The sequence below is a fragment of the Brugia malayi genome, assembly GCF_000002995.4.
Source record: "Brugia malayi strain FR3 genome assembly, contig: Bm_v4_ChrX_scaffold_001, whole genome shotgun sequence".
NCBI lineage: Eukaryota > Metazoa > Nematoda > Chromadorea > Rhabditida > Onchocercidae > Brugia > Brugia malayi.
In genome coordinates, this window is record NW_025062479.1 from 6597577 (window position 1) to 6616107 (window position 18531).

At 34.6% G+C, this 18531-nt stretch overlaps 4 protein-coding genes across 4 annotated transcripts; 2 read left to right on the top strand and 2 right to left on the bottom strand.

Annotated features, from left to right (window-relative positions):
• Window positions 1-629: 629 nt before the first annotated feature.
• On the top strand, window positions 630-3967 carry Bma-egal-1 (Uncharacterized protein; the record flags this gene model as incomplete). The annotated part of the gene is made up of 9 exons (XM_043073880.1): window positions 630-839; window positions 1241-1432; window positions 1556-1810; window positions 1946-2098; window positions 2254-2397; window positions 2519-2740; window positions 3153-3233; window positions 3372-3520; window positions 3613-3967. The coding sequence occupies 9 exons, from the start codon at window positions 630-632 to the stop codon at window positions 3965-3967; spliced, it is 1761 nt and encodes a 586-aa protein (XP_042929814.1).
• Window positions 3968-5101: 1134 nt separating this feature from the next.
• Window positions 5102-9827, bottom strand: Bma-unc-8 (Uncharacterized protein; the record flags this gene model as incomplete). The annotated part of the gene is made up of 17 exons (XM_043073881.1): window positions 5102-5283; window positions 5362-5428; window positions 5745-5820; window positions 5914-6121; window positions 6354-6471; window positions 6572-6664; window positions 6740-6814; window positions 6880-6977; window positions 7226-7314; window positions 7439-7596; window positions 7872-8105; window positions 8184-8270; window positions 8447-8611; window positions 8695-8777; window positions 9075-9217; window positions 9410-9526; window positions 9802-9827. The coding sequence occupies 17 exons, from the start codon at window positions 9825-9827 to the stop codon at window positions 5102-5104; spliced, it is 2019 nt and encodes a 672-aa protein (XP_042929815.1).
• Window positions 9828-12809: 2982 nt separating this feature from the next.
• Window positions 12810-15131, bottom strand: Bm4305 (Uncharacterized protein; the record flags this gene model as incomplete). The annotated part of the gene is made up of 7 exons (XM_001899101.2): window positions 12810-12908; window positions 13454-13540; window positions 13637-13726; window positions 13852-14021; window positions 14191-14303; window positions 14465-14595; window positions 14931-15131. The coding sequence occupies 7 exons, from the start codon at window positions 15129-15131 to the stop codon at window positions 12810-12812; spliced, it is 891 nt and encodes a 296-aa protein (XP_001899136.1).
• A 618-nt stretch (window positions 15132-15749) lies between these two features.
• Bm9631 (Uncharacterized protein) lies at window positions 15750-18122 on the top strand (the record flags this gene model as incomplete). Its single annotated transcript, XM_001899100.2, has 8 exons — window positions 15750-15753; window positions 16290-16467; window positions 16576-16702; window positions 16797-16899; window positions 17003-17155; window positions 17260-17411; window positions 17779-17895; window positions 18006-18122. 8 exons carry the CDS (start codon window positions 15750-15752, stop codon window positions 18120-18122), a joined length of 951 nt encoding a protein of 316 aa, XP_001899135.1.
• Window positions 18123-18531: the final 409 nt, after the last annotated feature.

Consider the following 18531-nt stretch of genomic DNA (forward strand, 5'->3'; position numbering starts at 1 on the left):
GTTTTCTCATTCTTCTTTTCATCACTTAGCATTTCCGAACCAGTCCTTCCTCTTCGTTTCCCCATTTTATTGTATGGTTTATAGCTTTCTAACACAGTGGTATTTTTTTATAAGTTTCACTGAAAATTTTTTTCTAATTTCCTTTATCTTCCTTCCTTTATTAATGCCGGTCAAAAAATTCCATTTCATAAGTAATATTAGGATTACCTATACATCTGTTACAATTTCTGCTTTGAACTTTCATTTCCTAAAAATCCAGGGACCATCAGTTCCATCCAGAAACAGTTTAAGCATGTATGATTCATGACTTTGAACTAATGCAAAGAATACTACTTTGCTCATTTTTCTCAGTAGATTTGCACTCTTAGAGCTGGTTGTATCCGTATTTAAATTGTGGACCGTACAACTTAACTGCTGCTCATTTTTCTTCACAAAAGAAATGTTCAGTTTTCTATTACGATTTTTTTTTTTTGATTAGACTTGTTCCGAAAAGCATTTTTTTAATGAATTGCTCTTATCACGCGGCAAAAATTCCTGCTCATTAACGTAATTTTTGAATAAGCAAGCGATATCACTTTAAAGCTAATCGAACTTATGTTTTAAGTAAAAAATATAAGTTCAGTGGTTGTATGATGGACGAAGCAAGAAATATGGCATTGCTTTTTTTCATGGACCATTTAATGCAAAAGAATGGTAGGCGCACAATCCATGATCTCAGCTGCCAATTCGGTGCGCGTGGTTTCACGGCAGAAATGCGCGATGCAGTTGGTACCACACAGGAAGGCCTCACCGATTTTCTCTGTCAGCATCCCTCGCTGTTTACCGTTGAAGGCGATCAGGTAAATCACCAGTCACTTTAGTGCAATGTGCTAATCTGTTTTGTTGACTAAACAGTTTTTAATGACTTATCGAACTTCAATGACATAATACTACTTTCTTCTAAAGTAATGAGGCAAGCTCTGGATAGGCTGTAGATTAAAACCTTTTCTGTACTGATTAGTTGAATTAACGAATGTTTTTAATCCATATTTATGACTTAATACTTTTTACTGGCCTCCGATCGATTAATTTCAACTTTTTGAAAAATTTCATGGATTTTTTATTACCCAGCTATAAATGAAAATGAGCGTTTAGGATTTTTCGTGCCTGATAGTTCCGTCAGTTCTTTTGTTCGTGATTTTTCCAGTTTGATTGCAGTTTTGCTGTACATATTTGATTTAAAAAAGTGTAACGCTTTTAGGTTTGTTTAAATGGATTTGGCGATATGACAGTAAAGAATAACCCCTTATTGCAAGCGACTGCAAATGCTAGGAATCGTGATTATGTGAAGGAAGCGGTGCAGTTTTTTGAAGCAAAACTACAGAAGTTCGGGCCGGAGTTGCAGGAATGTCTTGTTTACTACACGATTTTTTTTCACAAATGCAAAAGCTTTGTTACTAACATCGAGTCATTTTTACTTTCAACCTTTGATAAAAATAGTTTAAATCACAGAAATTGCGTTCATGTTTTTATTCGCTGCCATTCAGATATGTGTTCACAAGTGATGCACTTGTAGATTAAAAGTTTGCTCGGTCATCGTTCGCAAGCAGCACCTGAAGTACGTTTGGTATCGGGTAGGCATTTGAAGGATTTTTGCGAATTTCTTCAGTCACAGAGTGATCATTTTGTGGTTGAAGGAGATCGTGTTCGGCTGAAAAATATGCCGGAACCTAGTAATGCTGGTATTGAACTGGATGATGAAGGAAAACCCTTAGCTGGTGTTAAAGCCAAACAAGCAGCTGTTGAATATCTTAGATCCGTTGTGGAACAGGTTTTTTCACGTATAACTTTCAAAGGTTTTTAAATATTTTAATGCATAATATGGATTTTTCAGTTCATTACTGCATATCCGTATATAGCAGTGATGGACGGCTCATTTTATATCCATGGAATTCTCGATTTATAGAATGATGAACAGCCGATACCGATGGATGCTTTCTATCAGAAGTTTTGTGACCGTTTTTCCCATACAGTTAGGCAAGAAGTGGCAACCAATCCAAAGGAATTATTGCAATTTTTGAAGCTTAACCGCAATATGTTTTTTATACGATCTAATAAGGTTGTTTTTGGAACGACAATTTCTCTTTATTTTAATTGTCGTTGAGCTAAAAAAGTGAAAAAACTTTTTACTTGCAGTTTGCTGAATTAGTGTTTTAGCTTTTTAATGTTTAGCAAAATTGAGGCATTCTAGATCTAAATTTTGTTCCTTATTAGGTTTCGCTTGTGAAAAATCGAGCTTCAGAAGATGGTTCCGAAAGTGGCTCCACTGAGAGTTCAGAACTTGAAAATAATAATAGCCATCTAAATTATAATGCTGCCAATCGAATTAAGCTTGTGAAAGCTTTAAAACCTGCGCAGGTACCAAGTCTTTATTACTCCTCTAACTTTTTTTTTCTGGTAAAACTAATCACTAAACTTATGAGATAAGTTATTGTTACCGAATATTCAGATTTTATAGCTTCATGGGAGGATTTTTTAGGAATCAGTTTCATTGGTAAATGCTGAAATTGATAGTATGGAAGAACGAGTTATTGGTGTTGATTTCAAAACTGTTACTCTTGGTGTACAAGGAGAAGAGTTTCTATCTCTGGTCGTATTGGCAACGACTATGCAAATCGTTGTTTTCGATGTTGTTCATAGCGACACCATATTATTGGAAAGTGGTGTTAAGGAAATTTTAGAATCTGAAAAAATTATTAAGGTATATTTTATTACTTTTCCATGGTGATTTTTTAATCTTTAGTTGCTTATTTTTCAGGAATTTGTCTTAATCATTTCGGAATGATTAGACTTTATGATGTAGCAGTGGTATAGAATCACCGAGAGAAATCATCCTAATGTTGTCCCAAAGGTTTTAATCAAGCATGGAAGATACTGTTTTGCTATTTCATGTTGATCTACGAAATCCAAATAGTCTTTTTTATCGATCACCTATCGGTGGATTGTACTTGACTGTTAATGTCATAAATAACAAGATCAATACGCATCTTTTTTCAACGTATGGTCATACAATCATTAAGAGACTGTACGTGTGTCCTGATGGTATGATTGCTCTTGAGTTAAACATAGGTATAAATTCTATATAAATTTTTCTGATATGTTTAACTTCCTAGGTAATTCATGATGCTAAGAGAGTGGCCACTTTACTTGCTCATCGTTATGCCATCAATCTCAGAAAAATCTTCGATACTCAAGTAAGCTTGTATTTTTATATATCTCAGTAGAAAATAGTTCCACTTAGGGACAATTCACATGAGCTGTTTTTTTTTTTTTTTTTTTATTAGTTGATTGCGAAAACTCGATGTCTTTGTGTTCGAATTTTTTCATGACAGGTAGCCCATGCGATATTGCAATATGAGAAGTTTGGTAAAGCCGTTAGTGATATGCGCACAATGTCTTTCGTAAATCTTCGAAGGGTTTATTACCCGCAGTCAATTATGATGTCAGATGTAACGCCTAGGAAGCTCACTCATTTACCGAGGTTCAAGATTTGCTATTTCTTTAAACTGTTAGTCTCTTTTTCAGTGATATGTTTTTTTCAACGAACAAAATATTGTCGCAAAATTGTTTCAGTTGGGGTCTGAGGCCGATAACGGAGGATTTTCTAGTGACCGTGGTTGAGGAAGCACACTGTCTTGTCACAGTATTGTATCGTATGATCAGTGCTATGCTACCGAAGCATCTTCTGGCACTGTTTGAGGAGAAGTGTCTGAAAGCACTGATACCTAATGCAAATCGCCCACCACCGGCAGTATTTCAAGCGAACGGCGCGACGCCATTTAGATCATTAAGAAGAGGAGTTATAACACCGATTGTCAACAGCATCAATGTTCCAAATGCTTCTTCACCGCGACATGTAAGCGATGCTTCAACGCAGACATTTTCCACAGGCGAAATCAATGTTCTTAATGTGTACTATGATAACTAATTTCTTTACACAATAATTTGTAGTGATTAATCAATTGATCAGTTAATTGAAATAATGGAATGCTGATCTTGCTGTGTAACATTGCTGAAACCTGTGGTATGCTGGTACTTGCGACAGTAATACCACAGAACTCTGTTTCTCGTGGTATTCCTTTATATATTGTTTTTATTGGAGCTCATGTTTTCCAGTGGCTTCCCAGTGGCTTTTTTTTTGCTAACTTATGTCTACCTGGTGTTAGGTATTCTTATCATGCATTACTCATTACATCGTGCTCTATCCCTCTTCATATGCGTTCTTATCATTTTCTTTTTCGCGTTTTCTTGAATTCCAGTTGAAGTAGTCCACTCCTTTGCCTGCATAAATTAGGAAGTTATAAAATAAAGGACATATAAAGCAGGTTTTCCGCACTCTTCCATTTCTTATAAGTGATCAGAAATGGATAATGTCAAGTTTACGAAAATATCCATACCACTCTATTTTCGACTTTCTCAACCTTTTTATCCAAACGCAAGTTCCAAGTTTGTTCTTCCAACTTGGAGAGAAACTCTTTTATCTTAAAATTATCTTTAGCATATGAATTGAACATGCTGGTCATTCTTGATTTTGTAGATATTGCTACATCATGTTATTTTCCTATCTTTCGAATTTGATTAACGCATGAAAATGGTTTTCCTTGGTGTTTGTTGCACAGTGCATTTATGGGTTATATTTTAATAATGTAAGTTGGATTTTTTTAATGCTGTAAGAGGAAAGCATCATTCGTTGAATGTGGTTTGCTTAACCCTGGTTGAAAATTACTCACGGTTTTCGAAGAGGCTTTTTAGAAATCATTTGTATTAACCATACAGTAATATTAATCTCAAAATCTTTAAATAAGCATATTACCTAGTACTTGTGAAGGAATTTTATTCTACGTTTACTGTTTGCCCGCTTGTTAGGTAAATTCTAAAGTGACAGGAAATATGTCATGGCATTAAGTTATAATTAATAAGATGACTAGAAGGGACGGTTAAAAATACAGGTCGAAAATGAAAGTCATGGCACATTCCGGTAAGGGAGAGGGGTTGTTGGATATAGATAATAACTGCGTCAACATCGCGGTATGTTATAACAGGTGCTTTTAAAATTTTAACTTCATTCAGTGGTCATTGATCCATGGGTTGCTCTCGATGACATGGAGGAGCTATCGGTATGGAATCGGAACCTTCGCCTTAGCAGTACTTTGTTCCGCTGTTGTTTACGCCGTGCCACCTGCATTGGTCGTCTATATACCAAATAGTAACAAATTTCGCACACTAATTCAACAATTTCCATCACTGTAAAATAAATTTTCGATTTAATCTCCTGCTAATGATAAGAACTCTGCTTATACAAATAGGAATTTCATCGCTCACTGGTTATAATTGAAAAGCCAATCCAGAGACCGATATTACCGCCAAAATCGGAGAACAAATTCACAATCTGAAACCAATGTTTAGTCTTCACATTAGTATTTTTAAAGCTATGGTGCAAAAACTCTTCACTGTTGTTGAATGATTCTTACCAAGCGTTATTCCGCAATGGCAGCCTACGGTACCAATAATGTTAAGCTAATGGAATTTAAAAAACCAACCAAAAAGTTTAACTCGTACGTAACGCATGATCTAAAAGGTTGAGAACATTTATGAGTTAGTATTACTGGTGCAAATTTTGTTAGTTGCGTATTTTTTGTTTTTACAGTAGTACATGAAATATTATTAAACATTCAAAAGCAAGAAAGGCAGATTTTGCAACGAACCGAGTATCCAGCCGTTTCGCGAAGTGTTTCAAAGTTGAGCTGCTCGTAGTAAATTTCAATGTATGCTGTATTTTTTCTGAATTAATATATTTTTTTATAAATTTTCAAAAACTTGCCTGGAAGACAGCAACCAATGAAAAAAATGGATGAGAGAATAGGTTGAATGGACCTATAGTATTCGGTACAAGCTCTGGAATCGTTTGCAATGTCGATAACAGCTGGACATTCTACACCAATAATGAAATTTTTCGCTGGCCATGCAGCTGCAGAATATGCTGTTTCAAAAACGTTTTCGCTACAGGGTTGCACACATTCACAGTTTTGCTGTATATGATGAAAACCACCAGAATGTTGAGTAAAGTTACGCAGACAGCTACCTGCAAGTTTGCGGAGGTTTTATAAAATATGCAAAAGGAACGTGCACGTATTGGTTAACATGAACCACATTTCGATGTAGCGGTAAATACTTTATCTATAACCATCCTACTGGCACAATAATTTAGTGCGCCTACAGATTACATGCTGGTGCTACAACATCAAGTTTACTGATTTCTGTGCAAAAATCTGACGTCAAATAGAAATGTTTCCTAAAATACTATGTCTACTCACGTTCGGTAGCATTTTTAACGTTGCATGGATGATATTCACCAGAAGGTAGAGGAAATCGTGGATCTCCACAACCACATCTCTCCAATACTGTGTGTTGGAAGCAGTTACGATAACAACCCTGAAATGAACAAGTCATATCAGTTGAATTAGTGCACTGTTTAATAATTTGCAGCTTAAAATACTAAAAAGATGAGGTTATCTGACTAATGTAACGCGACCTCCGGTGAATAACGTTCCGCATAAATATAATCAGTAGGCCTGAACGTATCACTGCACATCCCATAGGGTGCATCCAAGCGATGTAATACCTTCTGAAACACATCGGATATAGTGGCCTTCATGAGATGATTCGATAATCACCATCTTCACGAGAATGTAACACTAACTGTTTTCAGACCAAATGATGAGATAACTCCAGTTGGTGCACTGTATCCAAATGTATCTGGGAAGGGTTCTTGATCCTGAAAGAATTCGAATGTTTTATTATCGTGCAATGTTTCTAGTATGATATCTCCAATCACGAGACCTGTTCATGCACAACCAGTCGAACACCAGCTGCTTCGGTTGTTGGCAAATAATCACTCTGATTTATATTTAGCAATAGACGCAGTCCATACATCGGTCCTAAAAATAAAATGCTAAGTTCATCAACTTACCTGCTCTATGTATATGTTGGAGAATTTTGCGTGTATAAATCATCGACAACTATATTTTCTGTAGTGCTTATTTTATCATTTTTTTTTTTTTTTTGATTTTATAACAATCATAATGCAGTAGCATCGAAGGTCAGATGGATGACCTCTAATAATATTCCTACTGTACTACTAAACTGAGAAATTATTTAAACTAACTCTTAAAGCAACGATACTAACCAGCACGATTATTTTTAAGTTCAACGGAATCATTGAAATTGAATGTATAGCAATTACCGTATTCAGGATCCATATGTAACTTGAAATCTCTGAAGAAACGATATATATATAAATTTATTTTTCAAAATCATTATGCTACAAATTTTTATATAAGACCCAAAAACTTCTGCTTAAAAAAACATATGTTCATTTTTAATTTTGTGTTCAAAAAACCTTTCGAGGTTGCAATCTTCACTGTTGAATGAACAACGAAGTACAAATTCTTCAAGTGTGTAGGATAAGTTCCGACGTGTTTCAAATGACAATGCAGCAACCATAAATATTAAGTTCTCTTTCGCCTTTGCTGTCATAGCAGCTGGGTCTTGTCTCTCCTTCAAATATATTATTTTTCAAAATCTATAAAATGTTCATCGATTTCGTCAAATTGAAAAAAAATCTATTACACCTTAGTGATCTACGGCGACATCTTATGCATCGGCATCTCAAGATTTAAAATTTTATAAATGAACCATTCGATTATTCTATTCAACTAGTTAAGATATCGGTGTCTCAGATCAACTCGTTTTTTTGACAGTTGTGAGTGTGGACGTTATGTATATGAAGAGAATAAATAAATGCAAAAACACAAGTTCTAAGTAAAACAAACAGTCAAGCCAAAAGCTTCAGCAAGTTCCAAAGAAGTTGTGGGTGAACGAGTAATTGATAAGATGGCGTAATTATTCGGCTTCCACCAACGGATATCATCTTTTGGCATGATGACGCAGTTATTAGAAACAAATTGACACAAACACTTGTGACCATTAGTTGATGATCGTAAATTGGTGAAACTTGATCGATCTGGATCATCACATGTCTTCGACAGTGAGCAGTCAAAACATTGCTAAAGTACATAAGATTATTTTTGAGTACATCCAATTTTTGCGGAAATTATGAGATGCTCTTAGAAAACGCACATCACCTTTTCTGTCCACGTGACTGTAGGATAACATGGCCAAATATTACCACTATTTATATCTTCGAAGCATATGCACACGGTTGCATTTCCCTGTAATTATAGATATTGCTGGTAACATGATTATTCAGAATTGAAACCATTTCTTTGTAATATTTTACAACCTGATCTATTCCTAAATAAGATCGAGAATTTCTTGTCTAAAATTTCATGCTTTTTACCAAAGAAAATTGTTAAGTGGAAAGAGAATGGAATGTTAAAATTCTCACCAGCAAAGGATTCCACTCAGGAATGCAGTGATCATACGACTGCATACAATTACATCGAACAAAAACAGGAGCATAACTAACTTCACGTGTTTTTCGCGACGAATTGTTTGCATAAGACATTTTTGAACCTTTATAACGATTAATTTTCTCTTCCCAAACATCTAGCTGCAATGTACAAATTTTTGAAAACTCACATTGAATATTTGTTTAAGAAACATGTATATAAGGTATACTATATATGAGCTCACCCCTTCAGAAATTGCTTCATACTTTCTCAACTCGCTGTTTTTGAAGGCATTTAAATTGCATAAAGTTGCTGCAGGAAACGGCGCTGAAAATATATCTGATGTAAGTGATAGTGCTGACATGATCCTCTTACCCTTTTCGTTGTAATTTTACCATCGTACCAGTGTTTCCCATATATGTGTAGAACAGTTCATTGATTGTCGTTATTGATCGTCCCAGACTTTGTAGTCTGGGAGCAGTCTATCCCTTACATCACAACTGTCTTGGGAAATGAATGTAGGAAGGGAAAGTATGGATTTCCTCGGTAAAATTATTTTTTCATCTTTGAAGTCAAAAACAATATATGACTAATTAATTAATTTATTTATTTATTCTTACATACCGGGTTCGAATTCCAATTGCATTTCGATTATTGTTCTGTATTGAAAAAATTCCCATAGTGTCCAATATGTTTGGTAAAGAAACAAAATGAAACACAATGAAGTGATAACTATCCAAACGGTACGGCTAAAAAATGACGGCGAACTGCAAAAATTGCTGATAATTAGTAATTATGCGTGGGTTAGAGGTATTCACATGTTTTTTTAATGAAAAAATTTTAGTTCAAGACACCAGTTGCCAAATATCATTAAGATTTTTCCTTTGCTATCCAGTCTATTTAAGTTCAGTTTTTTTTATGTCATTTCACAATACGTGATGATAAATAGATAACCATACCCAATCAAGGGAATACCGTGCGAACTTGTACGGTGGCAAAATTCCTTGAGTAAAGCACATGTTGAGCTATATCTTCTTTCATTTGATGTACCGCTACATTTCGAAATTTTCGATCCTCTACAAAGATATCTGTAGGATTTGCATCATTTTGCGCACTTCAAATTTTACATCTTGTAATTTCTTCCATTTGTAAGTGATCCCATCACTGATTAAATTCTGCCTAGTGATTTATATATACTTAACATTTAACCTTATCCAATTATTGAGGAGTTCCAAACTTCAATATTGGATTTTTACTTAATTCAATGGTTTCCATATCATAGTAATTTTTTCCAATCACCAATACGTTCAGAAGTCTTACGGAATCTTTTCTAGGGAAGTAATAGTCACACCTTTTTTCCTTCACCATTTCCGTCATCTGATCTAAGTTCACTGCGGTATTCCAGAAAACACACAGTGTTGAAATAAATGAACAGTGTTAGTAATGCGGATACCACATGCATTCTGAGAATAATTGACCAAATAATCGAGGCATTATGTACATTTTGATTCACAATAAAACATTTGATGCACACACTGAACTTTTCATTTGAAGAACTGTTCTATCTGATTGTAAGGTAACAGGTAATCGAAAATCGTAAAGTAAATACTTTTTTTTTTCTTTTTGGCGAAAAGAGGGGGAAATCTTAATTTATCCTCTTCAAAACCAGCTTCCAACTTTTTGTTCAGTTCATTAAATAGTAACTGAAGCCATTTACTTCAGTAAGACCCATAAAAGTGGAATTGAAAGGTTAATTAAATCTTACTTTTTGATAGCCATAACAGTAAGTGTATGTATGTACAAAAGTAAAACGCAACTACTGAAAGATATAAAAAGCGAATACAATAACAGTGAAATAAAAATCAGGTTCATATAGTAAAGTGAACTTGCTCTTATTTTGTTTTCCAAATTTCTGAAATTTCATCTATTTCTATCAAAGTTAATTAAAGGAGACGATAAAATGCAGTGTGAACCTAAAGCATTAAATGTGATTGAATGAGATCCCAATGAAGTCCAAGTGAAAATTGTGACGAAGTGCGACGCGTTACACTTTATCAATGTAACTCCTCGTTACATTTGAAGTATCATCTTTGTACTAATATGCCTTTCCTTTTTTCATCTTATCAATGATCAGCAATTTATCACAATCATTTCATTATCACACTGATAGTGGAAATATGAAGGATTGGGACACGTTATATTTTACTCAGCTAACTTAATGTTCTTAATTGTGAGTCAGGGAAGTAATATTCAAACTAATTGAAAGAAGAAACAAGGACAAAATTATAGTTTAGAATATATTTCAGTCAGTACATAAAAGACTCAGTCCGAATTGGAAACTTTGTTAGAAAATATGTATGAGTAACACCAAGCGTCACCAATCATTTTATTATATTCTATTCAAATAAATAAACAATTTGAGAAAGCTTTCTAAAGACAATCAATTCACAACCTGTTAATTATTAGTATAATTTCTAATTTAATCCTTATTCCACCCTTCTGTTCTTCACAAGCAAGTTCCCTTGTCATGCAGTTTAGTTTTTTTTTTTTGAAATTTAGATTGTAATATCAAAATTATTGTTAATGGTATTTGGATTCCATAGTGTTCAATTATGTTTGGTTGAAGGGATCTATAAAATTGCATTGCTTAAGCAAAATGCTTGCTATTCAATACAATCACTAAAATGACTCAGCTAAATAAATGGTGGTTCTTGAAATCTAGGTGTTTTTTAAAGCTTGTTATTTCTATCGTATTAGTTCCCGGATAATATAAACATGCCAAGAATCACAGCTGAAATTTGTAAGTGTTAGTACTATCGCCAGTATTGCAAATAAAGGTTCATCTATCACTTCCTTTTACAAAATCGAACAAGTCTGGTAATAAACAAATAAGGGTGATATAATCGTAGTTAGTGTGCATCATAATACAAAGTGTGGTAGCAAAGGAAAAATAACCAGTTCAAGAATGTTTTAGTAAGAATAAGGCTACATCGTTTCTACTTGCAAAATCGGGTAAAACTTTTCCCAGTTCTAATTATCAAATTTCACTATGAAGTGTGAAATTTGAGGAAAAGAAAAAAATATATAATGAATAAATGAAATGCTGGAAGTGAGGAAGGAAAAAATGAGCCAAATAAAGAGAATGTCTAATCACCGCTATTGTTGGTCTGGAAACAACGTAAAAAAATGTTATACATTCAACTGGTAACCAAGAAAAAAGAAAAAGAGACAACTTAGGAAAGTAGAAAAAATGATAACAAAATGCATATGTCAATAGCATGAGTACTGCTGGAGAAGGGGAGAAGGAAGTAATATGTGTTTAGTCCACAACAAGATTAGTTGTCGCTTACGGGACTAGGAACATATAAAAGTTAGAAAAAGTATTGCGAAAGCAAGGAAAATTTACTTAATGAAGCATTCCCAGTTGAAAGCAACAGAGTAACTAGTTTAGTTTGGAAATGTAAAATTGACTTCCTTATGCTCCTGGGATTGTGCTCGTGAGAGTATGAACAGCAAAGCTAATTGTGATAGAGAAGTGGAGAAAGCGGACGTGAATAGAAACCACTTCTGGGTTTAGTCTGGTAGATTGTTGAAGTTTTCTGATTTGAAGGCCAAATTTAGATTTAGTTGTTGACAAGGTTACTAGCTATTTGTTTTATTAGCCTCCGCTGTTGCATGTCAACTCCTTGAAAATGCGTATTGCTATAAGACAACGCTTACCACATGAAAATTTATACCCACTGTCCAATGCAGTTTTTTAGTATCTTGAAGTTTCAGTTTGGTTGTTGTGGCGCACTCATTCAGCACCACTCTACCCCTTTATTTCATATTTGTATATAACACCTCTAAAAATTATCACTATATATATAGATCAATATTTTTTTTTTATGTAACGTGGTTATTAGTGAATAAAATTCGTTACGACAGACTCCTTCACAACATATTTGACTGTACTAACTCCAAATCACAAACAATAAAACTTCCCTAACAGATCCCTACAGGTTTTCGATAACAGTATACACCTTTTAGTACTTTTAATGAAATGTTAAATGTGATTTGATATCATTATGTTTTCTTGGTGAAGTCCTAATAGAACACTGACACCTTTTTTTAGTTACTTACAATGTTTTTTAACAGTGAAATGTGCCGGTGATTTGTTTGAACAAAAGTGACGTTATCAGATACATTTACTTTATTACAAGGAGCCACGAGAAGAGGTGGATGAAAAAAAAAATTATATAGGAAGAGAATATTGATAGTGCATCTTTGAAAAGCAACTTGGAGAAATACGTAATACTTCCCATCATTCAAATCATTAAAAAAAATATATATTGACGTGAACTGTCAATGTAGAATAAATCAATCCACATTCCAGCCATCACATCTTATATAATTCTTATTCCGATTTAGTTCTGTGATTCTTTCAATTTCTTCCTTTGTCAGCTTCATACCAACTACCTAAAAATTAAGCGTTACAAGTTAAACATTATTTCAAATAAGTTCCCGAAATCGCTCACTTAATTACGACATCTGTTTTCACAGTCAAAACAGAAGTGTGAACTTTTCGCAGCTTTTACTTTAGTTTGATAAGCTCCTACGTGCTATTTGAAAACGTCTTCAACAAATGCTAGTATTGCATAAGTTCAAACTGCACTTATAGAAATAGTCGGTCCGGATATCTCGATGTATAAAGCATTATAGAGCGCTATTAAGGATGACATAGCACTTCATTTATCCATAATCAGAGTACAGGTAAAACAGACTTGAGCCATAACCTCGACTTTATTTGCCAAGTTGGAATAAATACGAGAGAAGTGGTTGTGCTTAAGAGAAATATGGGGCTGTACACGCACGAACTGGAGATCAATGTATCTCTTCATCCTATAGATTCCTTTGACATAATTACCAGTCAGCAAAATTATGAACCTGGTGTATAAAGCTAACAACAAAGCAATCGTCGAACTACAATTCCCTCAAATCAAAAAAAAAAAAAAAAATTATACCTTGAAGTTGTCAATCACTCGTTCCGGATTTGCTGACTTTGGTATAATACCAATACCAAAGCTCAGTGCCCAAGCTAACAAAACGAGCTGGAATATTTCTAATGTGAAAAACTACTCAATAACTTAACACTTTGCTAAAAAAAAATTTTCAACGAATTTGTTACGAACATTTGAAGCATCAACCTGAGGTGTTGAGTTATGTATTTTTGCTGTTTCAGCAATTGTAGAATCAGACATGAGATCAGGATGATTCCTAGCAAGTGAAGAATAAGCCTAAAATTAGAAAATTGATTCCCAAAAACATGCAAAACGACTTAGAAAAAAGTTTTTGCCATTTGGCTTACTTTTTCAAAAGAAGACTGATTTTAAAAAATCTAGAAATTTAATGCTAAACTAACCTGGAAAAATATCCCCTCACTTTTGCAATAATCTCTTAACTCTTTGCGAGTAAAATGAGGGTGAAATTCAACTTGATTTACAGAAGGCATCATTTGGCCGAAAATTTGGATCTCTTTAATATGCTTAATTTCATAATTCGAAACACCTATTGATCGTATTTTGTGTTCATCTAAAAATTCATTTTGACCGTTTTAAAAAAGGAAGAGGACATGAGCACGTTAAAATATGTGTTTTTCGTGAATGAACTAAAGAAAAATCACATCATACTACTCTGAAGTCTGAATTTCAGTAATAATTGCGTCTGCTCGAGTTCCAACTTACTATATTGAAATGATCACCTTTTAATTTTTCGAGTTCCAAGTAAGCGTCCTTACGATTTTCTTGATTTCGTGGATCATTGTTTTTACTTATATCAGCTTTCGGATAATGTATGAGGACTAAATCGAGGTACCTAAACAACATTTCAAACGCATGAAATATACATAACGCATTTAAATGTTAAAACATTGTATCATTTTAATTCAAACGCCTTCACTGGGTAAACTGTAAAAATTTCACATATTTTTTGGTCATCGTTAAACATTTCTATCTTAACTGTTAAGAACAAATTACTCGGTTCGAAGATTTTTTAGTGATTCATCTACCATCTTCCTTGTGTGCTCAGAATTGTTTTTTTCGGCCAGGGAGAATTTCGTAGTGATGAAAATTTCCTCCCTCTTCAAGTTATATTTTGGAAGCAGCTCCTGAAATTACGCACTTTTTCTTTGCTGCATAGAATGGAACGAAAAAAATAACAAGAAACTTGAAGCTTCAAACATTAGCCATAATAAAAATATAAGATTTGCAAAACTATGCAACTATGTTTCGTGTACTTTATTAGTACTTTGACTTGTCTTTTTATTCCGAGTGAAACAGCAATAAAACTTCACTTGAATACAGGAAACAGTGTCCCTGACCATTTCCGACGCTACTGCTCGAAATATTAAAAGCACTTCCTAACTATCACAAAATGAAACAAAAGGAAATGCGAGTACGGAGTAAATTACGAACAAGGAAGAAAAAGAAAACAAAACGATACTTGCAAGGCAATTCCCAACTCTGATTCATTCACGTAGTACTTGGCAGTATCGAACAATCGGTAGCCAGCTTTCAAAGCAGCATCAACAGCCATAGTGATCGCATCCTGGCCAACAATTTTGTAAGTACCAAGCCCAATCAAAGGTATTGAGAATCCAGTATTCAATTTAGCAGTACCACCAACACAGTTTGTAAAAGCCATCTCCAATCTTCTTTAAGTTCGTGATATGAGACCTTTGGTCGTTTTGTCTGTCCCCCTGCACTGTTTATAGATTTAACTTGCAAACATACTGAAACTGTCTGGATATTCGGGGAAGTCCCCTCGTTAATAACACAGTCGGAAGCCTCATAAAATCAATCATTGTAAGGAAAACACAGCAGACCCCACAAATTAGACTGCCAGTGAAAATCTCATATATAGTTTAAAACTACGCACAAATTTTTCGAATTTCATAAAACTCAATTGAAATGACCGATGCAGTAACAACAGAATACCTCGAACCCATTATCACAAAACTTGATACAAGTCACGCCATAGCGGAATGAAAAGGTAAGATGGTACTCACAACATCGCTCAAAACAGTCTTACTCGCCACTAATGAATTGCACACTGGGTCTGTTCGGCCGAGTTTCGATGAAAACTTCGACATGGACTAGCACGTGTTTTGAAATCCATGGAGAGCGTTTTCCTCGAAGCGAAGGTTGTTTAAGGCAGGTTTGAATTCCAGTTTGTTGGGATCTTCTGGAGCTTGCGGCTTTGATTGCTTTCTAATCTCATCGAATTTTCATATGGATTGTTCTCGATGGTTTTACTGAAAATATGGGTATGTTATCGTCTCCATACCACATTTTCTACTCAATATTAGGCAGTATCTGGTGCAATGTTTACTCGATCATAAATTCTTTTACCACTCTTGTCGTGCTAGGATTTCACCAAAAAAACTGATTTCTTATCTACTTAATTTTCCATATAGATTTATTTCTTTTTCCCTACTGTTTTTTATTTTGTGATTTCTGGATACAGGAAAGTTTGTTATGTTGGTATAATGAATTCGGCGGAATCAGTTTTCATTTCATGCTGCTAGTTGATTTTCTTATTTTTTGCTATTCAAATCCAGTTACAAATTTAGTTCACATTTTATGGATTTGTACGATATTTCCTGTTCGCTTTTTCATGTAAGTAGCAAATAAGAATAGAACTTTTGCAGAATTGAAAATTTATGTTAATGTTATTCTTTGCTGTGGTGAGCTAGACTCCATTGTAGCTGCTTTCCACGTTGTAACAAATATATGAAGTTCTTTTCGTAATACATGAACTGTCTTCATTAATTATTAGGTAATAGACATCCTTATTTTTCAGTTCGTATGTTTGTTGAAATGGATATCGACGGCGATGTAAATGGCTCATTATCGCAAGCTCTTTCATGTATGGCAACTAGCGATCATGAAGTGCTTATAAAGCAGTTCCAACAAGTTCTTGGTGACAATCACACTCTCTCAGCAGAAGCATGCGCTTTTTTCCTTGATATGAATAGCTGGTAAGGAGAACTGACCTGTGGTATTGCTTAAATAGTATTTTCTCCATTGCAGAAATAGCGCACAACTGCTATGTGATAATGCTAAAACTTGTATCTAAACCAATTCAGGAATTTGCAAGCAGCTCTGGGAGCTTATTATGATTATGGCAGTGCGAACGGTACAGGTTCGCCACCTCCTGAGTACATAACGCAGTTACCTTCGATGCAATTTGTCCAAGATATCACAATAGGCGAGGTGTGTTTATGCCTTTCTCATTAATCTCGCATTAATTTTTTCTCCATATTTGCGTATTGTCTCATAAGGTTTATCCTTCATAACCGATTTTCAGGGCGAAAGCGTTCCACCTTCTACACGTTTTATAAAAACTTGGCGAGTGCGCAATTCCGGAAATGAGTGGTGGCCTAATGGTTGTTTTTTGTGCTATATGGAAGGTTGGAATTCCGCTGGATTACACTTATTACTTAATTACGTAGAGAAGGGTCTAAATTGTATTTTTATCTGAAAAAGAACTGTGATAGCAGCTGCTTTTTTTAGGTCATAAATTGTCGGATACCACTAAATCCTGGATTCAGCCTTTAGCTCCAGGAAAGGAAGCTAATGTCAGCATTGAAATGGTTAGCCCCTTGGAGAGGGGAATTTATCAAAGCAGGTGGCAGCTGAATACTAATTCCGGGATTCCATTTGGCGGTAAACATTTGATTACAACATGAAGTTGAATAATTCCCAAGTTGAAAGCAATTTCATGTTTTTGAATCATTTCAATCACCTTTTACCTACATTGGCTACTTTAGAGTCTATTTGGTGCATCATAACTGTCGATGATGTGGGGATTTTGGGCATCACACAGCAATTAGCTTCTGCTCCACTAGGCTCATCTGCTTCTCCACGAAGTCAGAATATGAATCCCTTCGGTGGAGTTCTTCCATTTAACTACGCTCTTCAGGTTAGTTAACTGTTGTCTGAGTGTAATCAACATGATATAAGTAAGAAATATGCGCGATTAGTAACTTTTTTGCTCGCGTAGCTTTAGGAAGCACGGTAAGCACATAGAAGAATTATATATATATGGATGGTAAAGCAAGTTTTATATTTCATTAAGACAACCAGCAGCCATTACAAATTAAAATAGTTGAATTGAGATTTTTAAATGTTATTATTGCTAAGGTTGATCATCTGATTTGCAATAAATAATCTACTGCAGAGAAATGAAAGAAATGATATTGATAACTTCAGTGGTTATGGAGAAATCCCACCACCGTTGAAGTTGGATTTTTCGTTCCGTTCTTACGAAAAAAAAAAAAAAGTTCCAGAATTCTACAGAACAACCGGAACGTATTGAAAATAACGTGAACGAAAGTTGTGATATGCCTTTTAATCAAGATGGAAATTCATCACTATATAACGCCGTTGTTAGTCGGCTGCCACGGGTATTCCTCATCCTTTGTTTTTTATTGGATTTTAAACGGATTTGAAATGCACGTTAATTTTTGCTTTTCTATATCTTCTGTCAATGACTATATTATTTCCTCAATTTTAGGTTTGGTCAGTTAACAGTTGTCAATTTCCGAATGCTATAAGTGAGCCTATTGATATATCCCATATCGAGGAAGCTCCAGACGTGCCTCCCTGTACACCATGTACACCTCCACAGTGAATTATACTGCTCACGACATGTTACCTATCTGTTTTAATCGGCAAGTATCATCCACTAAACTACAATAAAATTCCACTTACTGTATGACAGCATATGAAGCGTATGCAAGACTCTTTTGCAAGTATACGTTTGTTTTATGTGCTGTTTTATCAAGTGTTCCATCATCGTGTACAAAATAAGTAAGGAAATGTTTTCGGAAACTGTCATTCCTTTTTTAGTAACATGTTATATGTTATAAGAGTGTTCCACTCGCATACCTTGCTTTTATTTCAAGTGTTCGTTCAAATACTCGTAGGATGAGCATATATAATACAAACCATTTCGTTTGATGTTGTAGTTAATCGTCTACTGCACTTTGTAGTTGGGGTTTATCTATATTTGAGAGTTTTGTTGGTTGTCTTTCATGTCT